General features: G+C 46.1%; 1 protein-coding gene across 1 annotated transcript in view; it reads left to right on the top strand.

Annotated features, from left to right (window-relative positions):
- Window positions 1-490: 490 nt before the first annotated feature.
- LOC126095676 (small conductance calcium-activated potassium channel protein) overlaps window positions 491-15,278 on the top strand; it is a 239,926-nt gene continuing 225,138 nt past the window's right edge. Inside the window, exons 1-3 of the mRNA XM_049910433.1 lie at window positions 491-511; window positions 556-636; window positions 779-874. Of these exons, the coding sequence (XP_049766390.1) occupies window positions 491-511; window positions 556-636; window positions 779-874 (198 nt within the window). The remainder of the gene's footprint in view (window positions 512-555; window positions 637-778; window positions 875-15,278) is intronic.

Genomic DNA, 15,278 nt, shown 5'->3' with positions numbered 1-15,278 from the left:
CCTTCAGCTTGTTGCTGGACTAAGCACTGTCTCCTCAAGATGTGGCCTAACCGATTTTTCCTCCTTTTCATTATGGTGTCCAAGAGGTTTCTGTACTCCACACCCCATCTAGTCTTCTGAATACCTTGTTCCTTATCCCGTCTGCTCAGTTAAAACCCTCTATTTTCCTCCATAACCACGTTTCCAGTTCCTTCTGCTTTCTTACCTTCCTAAAAATGGCTCTGAGCACTATGGGACTTAACATCTGGGGTCATCAGTCCCATAGAACTTAGAACTACTTAAACCTAACTAACCTAAGGACATCACACACATCCATGCCCGAGGCAGGATTCGAACCTGCGACCGTAGCGGTCGCGCGGTTCCAGACTGAAGCGCCTACAACCGCTCGGCCACACTGGCCGTCGCCTTACCTTGCCTTTTCGAAATACTTAGGCTTCTGTCGCATATAAATCGTGCTTGATATTTAGCATTTAGTCAGTCTTTTCTCAGCATGGTTACTCATTATTCGCAAGTCTGATCCTACTGCCCTTGAAATAAACGTCCACGGATCTGCAGGTAGTGAGCAGTTTGGAAGTGCTGGTGAGTCGCATCCCGCAGAGGAGGCACGCTGCCGCCGCCGCCGCCGCTTGCGTGCATGTGACCCGCGCCGCAGGGCAGTGCATGCCGGGCCTCCGCTCCCCTCACCCGCTGAGCTAGCCGCGCGCGCCCCAGGGCAGCCAGACCATCACTCAGCGCCGGCCTCGCCGTGTTTTTACAGGCGGGTTGCGCTGTGTTGCAGGCGTCCTTCTACTCGACGGCGCTCAAGACTCTCATCTCCGTGTCGACCGTCATCCTGCTCGGCCTCATCGTCGCCTACCACGGGCTGGAAGTCCAGGTACGACTCTCCCTCTCACTTTCTTATTTGTGTGATATGTGGCCTCGTTCTGACAATCCTGCAGCCATCTCACATATTATACAGAGCGGCGTTCACTTGTGACGCCAGCACCGTGTCTGATGCTGGGTGGAAACCAGTACCCCTGAAGGCAGGCTGCCAGCACTCCAGGCATTCTTCGGACTTTGGCAGCTGGAGTATCGGTTTCAGCCGCACCCAGACGAGTTAGAAGCGGTCTTGAAAAGCTGTCCGAGAAAATCATTAAACCATATAGCGTTTCGAATGTTAGTATAGGTGCCACGTGCTCATAGAGTTGTGGACAAACTAAAACTGAAAGCTTCGAAAGTAATGGTAGTGCATCTACTGTCACTAACTGTTGCAGTCTGTGCTCGACAGATTCGTTGATCCTGAATTACACTTTTTCAGATGAAGCACGGCTATGTTCAATCAGTTTCGGAGTTCTGATAATCAGCAGCCTGCCCATGAAATGGAAACAGGACTGCAATCTGCATAATGTATTCTTGAACTGAGCAGTGATCGGACACATTTTTAAATGAATAACTTTATTACCCAATGATACCTGGATCAATATCCACACAACCACATACGAGGTCTGTTCAAAAACTTCTGGAATGTTCGTAATTTCGCGTCAGTGGTGTGTTGGAGCGAAATACGGTTGGTACCCCTGCACAAGCCCGTGTTTATTGTGTAGCTGCCAGAAGTTTCATTGTTGTACGTCCGTTAGTTATTGTTCAATGCTGTACTGAGTAGACGTTGTGTCGCACATTTTGCGAATTTCGAGATGGCAGGGTTAGAGTAGCAACGCGTCTGCATTACATTTTGCGTGAAACTGAAGAAAACCTTCACGAAGACACACTAAAGGATGCAGTAAGTCTACGGCTATGAGTGCTTAAGCCATAGTCGGTGTTAGGAATGGTTCACACGGTTTAAAAGTGGCTGGACGGAACTTAAAGATGACGCTCATTCAGGACGCCCTTCGACGTGTACCGACGACGCTCATGTCAGGGACGACAACGAAATTCTGCGCGCCAATCAAAGACTGACTGTCTGAGAGGTTGCAGAAGAACGTAAAATCGTGTCATGAAATCCTGATACAGCATCTTGGTATGCATCGTGTTGCCGCACAGTTCGTCCCACGACTCATGAGTCAAGACCAGAAAGACCTTCACCTCCCAATCTGTGAAGAGTTTCTGGATGGCGCAAATGAGAACCAGGTGTTCCTTAATAGAATCATAACTGGTGATGAGACATGGGTGTTGAGACCAAGGTTCAATCTTCACGGTCGAGAAGGGTTCTCCACGACAAAAAAGCTCATCAGGTCCGGTCAAATGACAACGCTATGCTGGTAGTTTTATTTGACTTTGAAGGATTAGTTCTTCAAGAATTCGTGCCACAGGGACAAACTGTTAATCGATGGTACGATCGGGACGTGTTGCGACGCCGGCGAGAAAATTGACTGAAATGTGGCGAGACAATTCATAACTTTTGCATCACGATAACCCACCCACAATTTCATCTCTCTTGGTGTGTGAGTTCTGCACAAAAAACGAAATCATTGTGCTGCATCATCTTCCGTGCTCTCCAGACGTGGCCCCTGCGAGCTCTCTTTTATTTATGAAGTTAAAACGCCATTGAAAGGACGAAGATTTGCAACGATAGACGAGATAAAGGAAAATTCGCAGACAGCGCTTCGCGCGATCCAGCAAGAGGCGTACAAACACTGCTTCTGAAAGTTGGGAGCGGTCCATCAGTTGTGGAGTATTTCGAAGGAGACCACGCACAATAACTGAAGGTAAACTCAGAAAAATGTTGTGGACAAAATTCCGGAATTTTTTGAACAGACCTCGTGCAACAGATATGTCTATCCTGTAATATCGTCTGTTATGTGCCTACACGGCAAACCTAAGAGTCGTGATAGGCGTTGGCGTGAAGTCCTGGGACGTTACTTGGCCGATATTGCCTGCGTATGGTGACTGATGTACCGTTGGTGAAGATCACTATGAACTAGTTTGGGTCTGCTGCTTGGAGCACGGACACTAAACTGCTCATGCTGCCAGACAGGAGCTGCTGGTACTGCTGACTTGAGGCTCAGAGCTTAACTGAGTTAGCACAGTCCATCAGTGCCCTAAATAGCCAAGCAGGGTGAGCATCCGTTTGGCGCTTCGAGGGCACGTGACCTGATGTGGCAAAACGGGGCCCTGTTGGCAGCGCTTCTTACTGCGACAGACACGTTACCTGTCGGCGAGGTTGTCGCCTCGCAGACGCTGAGAAGCCGACGTGTACCTCCGTGATAAACAGCCCCGGCCATACAAGGAAACATCCCGGTGTCCGAAGCCGTAAGCCCACTTCCTCCTGGCGATGCGGCTGCCCGCACGGCCTGCCTGTTGCGCGGAGAAATCGACTACCAGGCGGAGCCAACACACTAACTATTGGACCGTTCTTTACCTACCAAACCATAACTTCGGACAGCTGTGTGAAAATGTACGTAACCCTCCTATTCAGAGATCTATCAGATGCTGAGAAGACGTACGGTTACTTCATCCAGAAAAATGCAAGAGCACATACTAGTGTCTGTTACAGTATTTAATATATTTTGTATGGGATCTAAAATTTAAAAACCTTTCTCACACCGGCCTGATTTAGCTTCACTGAACAGGATAGTAAAAACATGCGTACATTAAGGGAATTTTCATTGAAAAAGCAGGCTTATCACATTCACACAGTTCAATACTGTTCTATCCTGATTAAATTAAGCTTAACTTAAATTCCATAAGGCAGTGAAGCAATTTCGAAGTCTCGGTGCGACGAAAATTGTCAGTCGATCTCCTAGAAACATTTGTAATAATTATTAACTTTCGGTGATCACATGGGGAAGACCGGAGATCTGCTCGTAAGACCGTGTTAGCCTATTTATTTGAAGTAACTGGATATCTTGAGCATACAAAAAGGCAGGTTCGTCCAGTGTAAATCAGACGTTCCCCACTGATCCCGTGCAACACAGCGTAGTAAGCAGACACTGTCAATAATAATAATCCGTTAAATAATACGCGAACACACTTACTTTAGTTTAGTTCATGTATTAAATTCCTTTTCATACAGAATCTCATCAAGATGGCGACTAGCTCAACAATACATACATATACATCCTTCTTTCACGACTAATCGGCAAGAAGTCTTCTATTCTTTTTCATAAGAGAAAACATAGATAGCAGAGAAGCTATTCCATGGAGTAAATGGACGCTCCAAGGAATAATTGGGCTTGAAACTACTTTGCATTGATAATCGGTAAGATAAGAAGAGATATTTCGAGATATGTACTGAGTTATATAATTTATAAAATTTCTGAAAATATCGCGGAGAGGGCGCTGGAAGAGACATTACAAGTATCCTGTGCTGCCTACACATCACCCAAGTACTAAACGATGCAACGATTTTACCGGACATCTTGATAACGCTTCTTTAGCTCGTTATTGGCTAAAACCGATACTCCGCCTACGTGAGTCGTGTAACGGGCCAGGGTATCACGCAGTGGTCGCAGCCTGTGTATCTGTGTATGTAGCGACTGGTTCCAGCACAGCGCCGGACACGATGCTTGCCACACGTTAAACACATTTACAATTACTACTGCTGTTTACAACAACGGTTCCTAAACTTATTTGGTTTCCAGCGCTCTCAATACATATGAGTTTTTCACGGAGCTCAAGTAAAAACGTTGGTTGGTGTGACGCAGCTGAAATGCGAAGTTAGTCGGATTACAGTGAAAATAGATTAGTATTATTAATTAGAATACGTGAAACTTCTTGGCAAATTAAAACTGTGTGCTGCAACGGGATCGAAATCGGAATCTTTGCCTTTGCGAGTAAATGCGAATGTACTGACGAAAGTAAAGCTGCTAAGGTGATTTACGAATAGTGTCTAGCAACATCGGAGCTTCAGGTCTCACCTGGGGGTCAGACAGAAACCGTCAGTGCACAGTTGTTTGCGAGTAATATTCGTGACAGGTTAAGAACTGCAAACGATGATAAACAGCTCGCATTCAAGTCAGTATTACAATTACCTGGTGGAAAAGACAGTTGGAAAAAATTGTGTAAAATCAGAAAGAACGTCGATTTAAAATGCAGGTAGTTTTGGTACTACAAATGAGAATGCGATAGAAAAAAGTATTGGTTGGTGTAATAATGGTTTTTTGCCTGTGTGAACGCGAACAAAATTATGTTTCACGTTCTACGTCCAATTCGACTTTGTATACAGTTTAACAATAATTTGGACAAATAATTTTCATGTACAAAACATTTGAACAATTAATTCATATCATTAACATAAATTTCAGAGTTTTCGCCTGACATTTTTACATCAGGAAAACACATTCTGTTGAAATTATTGTAATTCTGCTGCTTAATTTCTCTTATTTACAGCAACAAATCAGTTCAGACAACACATCAACATAATGCACAGAAAATATTCTTCTAACAGAAGTTAAAATCTGTTTATGTTCTTTGAGGAAATTATGTTCTTGTGGATATAAAATGTACACTGGTATTTATCAGCTTTTTTAATTAATTACTTCCTTATTTGTTGTAAATTATTTGAAGGATGTGTTGATAAAAGGTTAAGCTCTACATCAGTACTTGTACAACGTTGCAGTTCATTGTAGTTCAGCCCAAAAAAGACTTTTAGCAAAAATAAATAAAAATAGCTCACTCGATAGGACATTTGCCCACGAAGGGCATGGTACTGTTTCGAGTCCCGGACAGCCACACAGTTTTAATCTTCCAGGAAGTTTCATACAAGCCCACACTTAACTGCAGAGTGAGAATCTAAAAAGTTATTTTAAATTCGCAAACAAATTATTGCTAAAGTTGACAATTAATATAGTAATTAATTACCGGAATAAAATATGGTTATGTACAATTAATAGGAAGGATGAGCTTCTTGTTCGCACAAGTTTTCAAATCATAATCAGGCAGGATACACCTACCCCATCATTTCATGTTTCACGTTAATTTTTGTATGATATTCGCTGTTTATTACAGTGACCGCTGAAAAAATTTGGTGTCTCAGAAACAGAACGTAGCCAATCGTATTAATCTTCGTTGAGTTTTCCGCTGAGTATCGAATATTTATCTTGTGCTTCTGCCCGTAAGTAATGAAGTTACCTGTTTTGAAATTTGATCTTCAGTTACTGCTGCAAGTCAATTGTATATATTTTCTTCTTCTTGCCTATAAATGATCCAAAATAGCTTTTATATTGTAAGACAGAGCAACTCCCATCAGCAGTTACAAACATTTTCAGTAATTTATATTTTCAGTAGTTGTTATTTCTTCTAAAAGAGGAAATTTCCTGCATTAATTTTAAAATTTGCGTGGTACTTTCACCTGCAGGGGGATTTATCAAGGTATCACCAAATTATGCTCTAGTTGAAAACATTAGTTTCAAAATAGTATGCCGGCCGGGGTGGCCGAGCGGTTCTAGGCGCTACAGTCTGGAACCGCGCGACCGTTACGGTCGCAGGTTCGAATCCTGCCTCGGGCATGGATGTGTGTGATGTCCTTAGGTTAGTTAGGTTTAAGTAGTTCTAAGTTCTAGAGGACACATGACCTCAGAAGTTAAGTCCCATACTGCTCAGAGCCATTTGAACCTTTTTTTTTTTCTTTCAAAAGAGTGTTTGACGTACTAGTGTTTTTAAGTTTCAAGAACAGTGTGCATATGTAGCCTTGTTTGGAATGTATGAGGCGATACACTAAGCCAGTGAGCCATCGCGAGTGACGGAAGTACAAAAAAGTCGGGTATTCGGGTCCCATATCCTCACAGAGTACAAGAAAAATTTTGCTTTCACTGATGTAATATTTATGTAGTTTACTCATATTTACGACTCGTTGTGAGACTATATCCAGCCCATGACTCAAACTCGTTGATGTGAGTACTTTCCGTGTATGATGCAGTGCGTCTGTATTTTTGGTAACAACTGGTTTACAGGCCATATTCACAAAACTATCATCCCACGTTTCACGCCTTACACGCCAATGACCATCTGCCTGATGGAGCATTTAACGTGATACATCCGAAAAGGCCACCTGTCACTGCTCAGTGGACATCCAGTTGCGCAGTTGCGGCATTGGCGTGCAAATTCCAACCTTCGCCGCCGATGAACTGCAGTCAGTATGGGTGCATGAGCCAGGCACCCGCCGCGAAGACCCTTACGCAGCAACGTTCACTGAACGTTCTTCGAGGAGACACTGTTGCTGTTGGTAGCCCCTTGGTTCATCTGGGTGGTCAGCTGCTCAACACATCTGCGAAGCCGTAGTCCAGTCCTGTCATCTATGGCCCGTGATGCACCAGTTGACTCTGTGCCGGTTCTGGATAGCGCCATTTTCCCATGCATAGTGCACTTTAACTACTGCAGCACGCGAACAGTTTACAAACTTAGCCTTTCCGCAAATGCTTCCACCCCAGGCCCGAAAGCCAATGATCAAGCCCTCCTGGACGTCAGATAAATCGCTACGTTTCAGTATTACGACAACTGCACTCTTTCCCGCGTCCCCCTGATACGCTTTATATATCGTCCACTGCTAGTGGTGTCACCTGTCGTCTTTGAGTGGTTGTTGTACGTTGACGTCGAGCATAGAAAGTAGTCACATTAATGTGACTGGTTAGTGTAGGGTGACTGCCGCGCGGGATTAGCCGAGCGGTCTAAGGCGCTGCAGTCATGGACTGTGTGGCTGGTCGCGGCGGAGGTTCGAGTCCTCCCTCGGGCATGGGTGTGTGTGTTTGTCCTTAGGTTAATTAGTGTGTAAGCTTAGGGACTAATGACCTTAGCAGTTCAAAATGGTTCAAACGGCTCTGAGCACTATGGGACTTAACATCTGAGGTCATCAGCCGCCTAGAACTTAGAACTAATTTAACCTAACTAACCTAAGGACATCACACACATCCATGTCCGAGGCAGGATTCGAACCTGCGACCGTAGCGGACGCTCGGTTCCAGACTGTAGCGCCTAGAACCGCACGGCCACTCCGGCCGGCCCTTAGCAGTTAAATCACATTGGCTATTTACTGCAGTACTGAACGATTCGGAATCTCTATCTGCCATGGCTGCTTGTACCTTAGAATCAATATTTTTGTCGATCTCGCTCTCCTGCGCTTCTAGCCATGAGTTGAATTCGGTTTCAATTTCAGTTGCTTGTTCGTCCCACTTCTGCTCTACAAGCTGTGTGGAATCCATTTCTAGCTTTTCTAATCGGTTGGCCAAGACACCTATCTCGTCTACAATGTTAGTGTTTGCTACTTGCAGGTTGTTGACTTGTACAGTCAACTCCTGCACGGCCTTAGGTATCGACTCATAATTCTGTTTCATACAAGCAATCTCTTTTCTCATAATTTCTAACGATTGCACAAGTTGCTGTTCCCGCTCAGCTTGCTGGCGATCCCTCTGAGCCTGCTGGGCCGATAGTCGTTAATTGATAGCCCTCCACCTGGCTTGTGTACCTGTATGAGAAGTCCTTCCACAAACGCTGGCGGCACTACGCAGTCTGGAGACATAAGTTCGCGGAACATTATAACCCAGCGAGGCATCATGATGTCACGGAAGGTCCGGTAGAATTCGATGGGCTATCCATCGGGCGCAGGAGACTTATTGGCCACACCTATGTCCAGGGCGTCTTCCACTTCTTCGAGTGAGGCTTCCTCCGTTAGTGCATTCACGGTAGCCCTGTCGATATTACGTGTTACCTGCTGTAACACTTCAGTAGTGGCCTCGTCATCTACGGTTCTTTCCTGGTACAGATTACGAAAATAATCCTCCACCGCCTTTACTGTGGTTGTATGGGTCGTACAGAAGCGACCGTCTTGTGTCCTGAGTTGTGTGATTGTTGGCGACGTCGGCGCTTATTCGCCACAACGTAGTGCGTAGTGGGTTCCTCTGCGGCCGTTCCGTCGTGCCGTCGCAAGCGGACTACGGCACCTTCTAGTCGGCGCTTCGTCGATGATAGCATGTGAGCCTTGATTCTGCTTTGGTCATGTTGTGTCTCCGGGGAAAGGGGTAAGGCGTCGAGGTCCCTGGGTGCCGCGTAGTAAAAATCGACGGTCTGTCGATGTCACGCAGCCACGTCCTTGCCAAACTGCATTAAGTGTCCTGCGGATTTGGCACAGAGGAGCCACCACTCCAGGGTCGAGGTGTATCGTGGGTGACGGCGTTCACAGTCAGTCCACGTTGCTTCATCTTGTCGACGGCAATCCAGGTCCTGGAGGTGTGTTATACTAAGCTTCCAAAAGCCATTGCTGCGCCAGACTTGTTGGGGGCGGAGATGTATAGTGCAGATATAGGCACTATGATCGGAATAGGCCTGAGGCCATAGTTCGGCGGCCACCACTCCTTGTGTGAGGTCTTACGACACAAATATGTGATCAAGTCGGCTGGCCGAATGACTGGTAAGATGAGTGTGGCCAGAGCGATTACCGTGAACTTTTCCCCACGTGTCGCACAAGTGAAGGTCTTGGATCATCGCACCCAGTTCCGCACAGGGCATGTAGTGTGGGATTTGGTTCTTAGGGTGAAGTACGCAATTAAAATCGCCGGCGAAGACGCTGTTGTCGTACCGTCCAAGGAAAAGGGGGCGACATCCGCGGAGTAGAACCTGGCGCGGTCGTGACGTCTTGTGGTACCCGACGGCGCGTAAACATTAATGAATCGGGTGTTGAGCGCCGTAATATTCCTCGCGCAGAGGGAAGATACGTGACGTCAGTAACTTCAGTACCATCACGCACTAATATTGCCACTCCGGTGTCTGCAGGGCCACCGGGCGTCATATATGTGACGTAACCATAAAAGTTTTCACTTCTTGTAGGAAAGCAAAATCAACTCCCATGGCTCGTATTGTTTCTTTCAAAAGGTGAATCTTGACAGGAGAACTTATCATGTTGATCTTCATTGTCGCCAGGGGGTAAGCCTGGCAACGCGTTGGTTGGAAGAGGTTATCTATGTCGATGTTGGAGAGAAGCGAAAATCGTAAGTGATGTCACCCCCCGCCCAACGTGGTCCTCCTTGTGCTGCTTACGCTACATGATCCGGCGGCGCCTCAGCTGGCCCCGGATCGAGATCTTGTACCTCGACGGCCTCGGCCCACGAAGTGGGCGCGGATGTCCGTTCATGTTCCATAGGCTCGGAATGTTTGACAGTAAGGGATCGGGCGACTTCTCAGCCTGCACTGGTACCTTCCTGCTGCTCACTGATTATGTCAAGGGGCTGATAGTCGAACGCTGCATGTTTCTCTGTCTGTTCTGCAAGGTTATAGTCAGTGGAAGCGGCCTCAGCCTCGCGGTTGGCTTCTTGAGTGGTCAGTTGTTCTTCCCCGGCCGAATGTGAAGCGCCGTGTTCCGACTCTGTCCGACGACGGCGCTTTCGGCGTTTCGGTGATTGCTGTTTCCGTTGCCTTCGTTGTCAGAAGACGGCACTGACTCACGCCCCACCTGGACAAATGCTTCGGTCGGTACAATAAGGGAATCAATTGCCATCTTCCTGTCGTCAATGTCTCGCGTTCGGTAGCTCGAGAGTTATCGTACTATTTTCCACCACTGGCCAGGCCGGTGGATCATCCAGGTTTCTGTCCGTGGAAGGTGATTCCTGAACCGCTAAATCGGTCGAAAATGGTTCAAAGGGATCTGAGCAGTATGGTACTTAACATCTGAGGTCATCAGTTCCCTTGAACTTAGAACTACTTAAACCTAACTAACCTGAGAACATCACACACATGCATGCCCGAGGCAGGATTCGAACCTGCGACCGTAGCAGTCGCGCGGATCCGGACTGAAGCGCCTAGAACCGCTCGGCCACCGTGGCCGGCGCTAAATCTACATCTACATCTACATTTATACTCCGCAAGCCACCCAACGGTGTGTGGCGGAGGGCACTTTACGTGCCACTGTCATTATCTCCCTTTCCTATTCCAGTCGCGTATGGTTCGCGGGAAGAACGACTGTCTGAAAGCCTCTGTGCGCGCTCTAATCTCTCTAATTTTACATTCGTGATCTCCTCGGGAGGTATAAGTAGGGGGAAGCAATATATTCGATACCTCATCCAGAAACGCACCCTCTCGAAACCTGGCGAGCAAGCTACACCGCGATGCAGAGCGCCTCTCTTGCAGAGTCTGCCACTTGAGTTTGTTAAACATCTCAGTAACGCTATCACGGTTACCAAATAACCCTGTGACGAAACGCGCCGCTCTTCTTTGGATCTTTTCTATCTCCTCCGTCAACCCGATCTGGTACGGATCCCACACTGATGAGCAATACTCAAGTATAGGTCGAACGAGTGTTTTGTAAGCCACCTCCTTTGTTGATGGACTACATTTTCTAAGGACTCTCCCAATGAATCTCAACCTGGTACCCGCCTTACCAACAATTAATTTTATATGATCATTCCACTTCAAATCGTTCCGCACGCATACTCCCAGATATTTTACAGAAGTAACTGCTACCAGTGTTTGTTCCGCTATCATATAATCATACAATAAAGGATCCTTCTTTCTATGTATTCGCAATACATTACATTTGTCTATGTTAAGGGTCAGTTGCCACTCCCTGCACCAAGTGCCTATCCGCTGCAGATCTTCCTGCATTTCGCTACAATTTTCTAATGCTGCAACTTCTCTGTATACTACAGCATCATCCGCGAAAAGCCGCATGGAACTTCCGACACTATCTACTAGGTCATTTATATATATTGTGAAAAGCAATGGTCCCATAACACTCCCCTGTGGCACGCCAGAGGTTACTTTAACGTCTGTAGATGTCTCTCCATTGAGAACAACATGCTGTGTTCTGTTTGCTAAAAACTCTTCAATCCAGCCACACAGCTGGTCTGATATTCCGTAGGCTCTTACTTTGTTTATTAGGCGACAGTGCGGAACTGTATCGAATGCCTTCCGGAAGTCAAGGAAAATGGCATCTACCTGGGAGCCTGTATCTAATATTTTCTGGGTCTCATGAACAAATAAAGCGAGTTGGGTTTCACACGATCGCTGTTTCCGGAATCCATGTTGATTCCTACATAGTAGATTCTGAGTTTCCAAAAACGACATGATACTCGAGCAAAAGACATGTTCTAAAATTCTACAACAGATCGACGTCAGAGAGATAGGTCTATAGTTTTGCGCATCTGCTCGACGACCCTTCTTGAAGACTGGGACTACCTGTGCTCTTTTCCAATCATTTGGAACCTTCTGTTCCTCTAGAGACTTGCGGTACACGGCTGTTAGAAGGGGGGCAAGTTCTTTCGCGTACTCTGTGTAGAATCGAATTGGTATCCCGTCAGGTCCAGTGGACTTTCCTCTGTTGAGTGATTCCAGTTGCTTTTCTATTCCTTGGACACTTATTTCAATGTCAGCCATTTTTTCGTTGGTGCGAGGATTTAGAGAAGGAACTGCAGTGCGGTCTTCCTCTGTGAAACAGCTTTGGAAAAAGGTGTTTAGTATTTCAGCTTTACGCTTGTCATCCTCTGTTTCAATGCCATCATCATCCCGGAGTGTCTGGACATGATGTTTCGAGTCGGCTGTGTCTGTTTTGTGGAGAACGTCGTGAGCGCCGCCGCGTAAGTCACGGGGAGAAAAGTCTTCGTCGGTGGAGGTGCAACGTCCGTCGGTGGGAGTTGTGTGATCCGACGCTGGAGGCACTCGGAACGAAGGAGACCTTCCTTGCCGCATCCGGAACACGTCTTCGGCTGGCCGTCATAAATAACTATGGCCCGGCCCCTTCTGTCTGTAGACAGGATGGCACGTGTCGTTGGAGGCCAATGCGCACTTGGCGTACTCCATTGAGTACTGGATACGTCTCAAACTGGGTCCATTTTTCAGCCACGTGTTCGTGTACCGTGCCGCCACAACGTCTGCCGCAGGGAGTTCCAAGTAGAAGTTCGAATACACGTATAGTTCGCAGTCCGCTTGCGGCATGGCCGACCTCGACGTTACCAACATTTCCGTCTGCGTGGCAGAAGCGGAGTTCTGTTTCATCTCACGAAGCACCTTGTCGCATGTAGCTTCGTTTATGAGTTTTACATAGACCGTGCTGCTGACGATCGAGAAGTGAATGCCGACAATGTCTGCAGCCAGGATCTTGGCTTCCCCAATTAAAAAGCGTTCGACTTCGAGCGCCTTCGGTCGCATAAAGTCGTTCCGATAAATCAATAACTCAAAAACGATCTTAATCGCATTTATTATTGTTATTTCTTTCTTTTCTCAGACGTTATGTGTGGTCAAAAATGAAAAGTGACGCGGACCTTGATCAAGCGTGACTTTCTTTTAACTGTACGGTACATGTTATATTGCATTTAGGAACTTTCGGGTAATTGAACATGTATCAGTAATTACTGATTTCTGTAGTTGTATATATAAGTTTGGATGTAGCTGTATTGCGTTGATGTACTCGTGGATATTGTGTGGTATGACTCCTGTAGTTGATAGTATAATTGGTATAATGTCAACTTTATCATGATGCCACATGTCCTTGACTTCCTCAGCCAGTTGGATGTATTTTTCAATTTTTTCTCCTGTTCTCTTTTGTATATTTCTTGTATTGGGTATGGAAATTTCGATTAGTTGTGTTAATTTCTTCTTTTTATTGGTGAGTATGATGTCAGGTTTGTTACGTGGTGTTGTTTTATCTGTTATAATGGTTCTGTTCCAGTATAATTTGTATTCATCATTCTCCAGTACATTTTGTGGTGCATACTTGTATGTGGGAACGTGTTGTTTTATAAGTTTATGTTGTAAGGCAAGCTGTTGATGTATTATTTTTGCTACATTGTCATGTCTTCTGAGGTATTCTGTATTTGCTAGTATTGTACATCCGCTTGTGATGTGATCTACTGTTTCTATTTGTTGTTTGCAAAGTCTGGTTATTATTGTTATTATTATTATTATTATTATTATTATTATTATTATTATACCGCCAACCGGTTTCAGCCCGACGTAGGGGTCATCTTCTGGGCGTTTACACCATTGGTCGACTGCCGCTATGTAGACAGGAGTGACACCACCAGCAGTCGACCAATGGTGTAAACGCCCAGAAGATGACTCCTACGTCGGGCTGAAACCGGTTGGCGGTATTATAACAATAATAAATGCGACTGAGGCTGTTCTTGAGTTATTGATTAATCATACTAATCGCTGCTTCTCTCCACAACCATGTTGTCCAAAAGTCGTTCCGAAATGAGAATTTCAAGGTTGATCTTCTGCATTGGTTTGCCATGGTGGGGATAGCAATGTGCGGCTGTTTGCTGATGATACTGTGGTGTACGGGAAGGTGTCGTCGTTGAGTGACTGTAGGAGGATACAAGATGACTTGGACAGGATTTGTGATTGGTGTAAAGAATGGCAGCTAATTCTAAATATAGATAAATGTAAATTAATGCAGATGAACAGGAAAAAGAATCCCGTAATGTTTGAATACTCCATTAGTAGTGTAGCGCTTGACACAGCCACGTCGATTAAATATTTGGGTGTAACATTGCAGAGCGATATGAAGTGGGATAAGCATGTAATGGCAGTTGTGGGGAAGGCGGATAGTCGTCTTCGGTTCATTGGTAGAATTTTGGGAAGATGTGGTTCATCTGTAAAGGAGACCGCTTATAAAACACTAATGCGACCTATTCTTGAGTACTCCTCGAGCGTTTGGGATCCCTGTCAGGTCGGATTGAGGGAGGACATAGAAGCAATTCGGAGGCGGGCTGCTAGATTTGTTACTGGAAGATTTTATCATCACGCGAGTGTTACGGAAATGCTTCAGGAACTCGGGTGGGAGTCTCTAGAGGAAAGGAGGCGTTCTTTTCGTGAATCGCTACTGAGGTAATTTAGAGAACCAGCATTTGAGGCTGACTGCAGTACAATTCTATTGCCGGCAACTTACATTTCGCAGAAAGACCACAAAGATAAGATAAGAGAGATTAGGGCTCGTACAGAGGCATATAGGCAGTCATTTTTCCCTCGTTCCGGTTGGGAATGGAACAGGGAGAGAAGATGCTAGTTGTGGTACGAGGTACCCTCCACCACGCACCGTATGGTGGATTGCGGAGTATGTATGTAGATGTAGATGTAGATGTAGATGGTCTTGTAGCGCTACGGCTGAAGAAAAGTAAACTAGGTGCGCGGGCCCTCGCTGAAGGCGGAGAGCACACACTGCACGTCTGCTTCGCACGGCTGCGAGAGCCGGACTGCCCATCTGAGCTGCCCAAGCACGACTCATGACCCGTCATCACAGCTTCAGTTCTTCCAGGACGGGTCGCGAGTGGTGCTTGGGTAGCTCAGATGGTTGAGCACTTGCCCGCGAAAGGCAAAGGTCCCGAGTTCGAGTCTCGATCCGGCACACAGTTTTAATCTGCCAGGAAGTTTCCGTAATG

This window comes from Schistocerca cancellata, chromosome 8 (assembly GCF_023864275.1).
Source record: "Schistocerca cancellata isolate TAMUIC-IGC-003103 chromosome 8, iqSchCanc2.1, whole genome shotgun sequence".
Lineage (NCBI taxonomy): Eukaryota > Metazoa > Arthropoda > Insecta > Orthoptera > Acrididae > Schistocerca > Schistocerca cancellata.
This window is presented reverse-complemented; position numbering and strand designations above follow the sequence as displayed.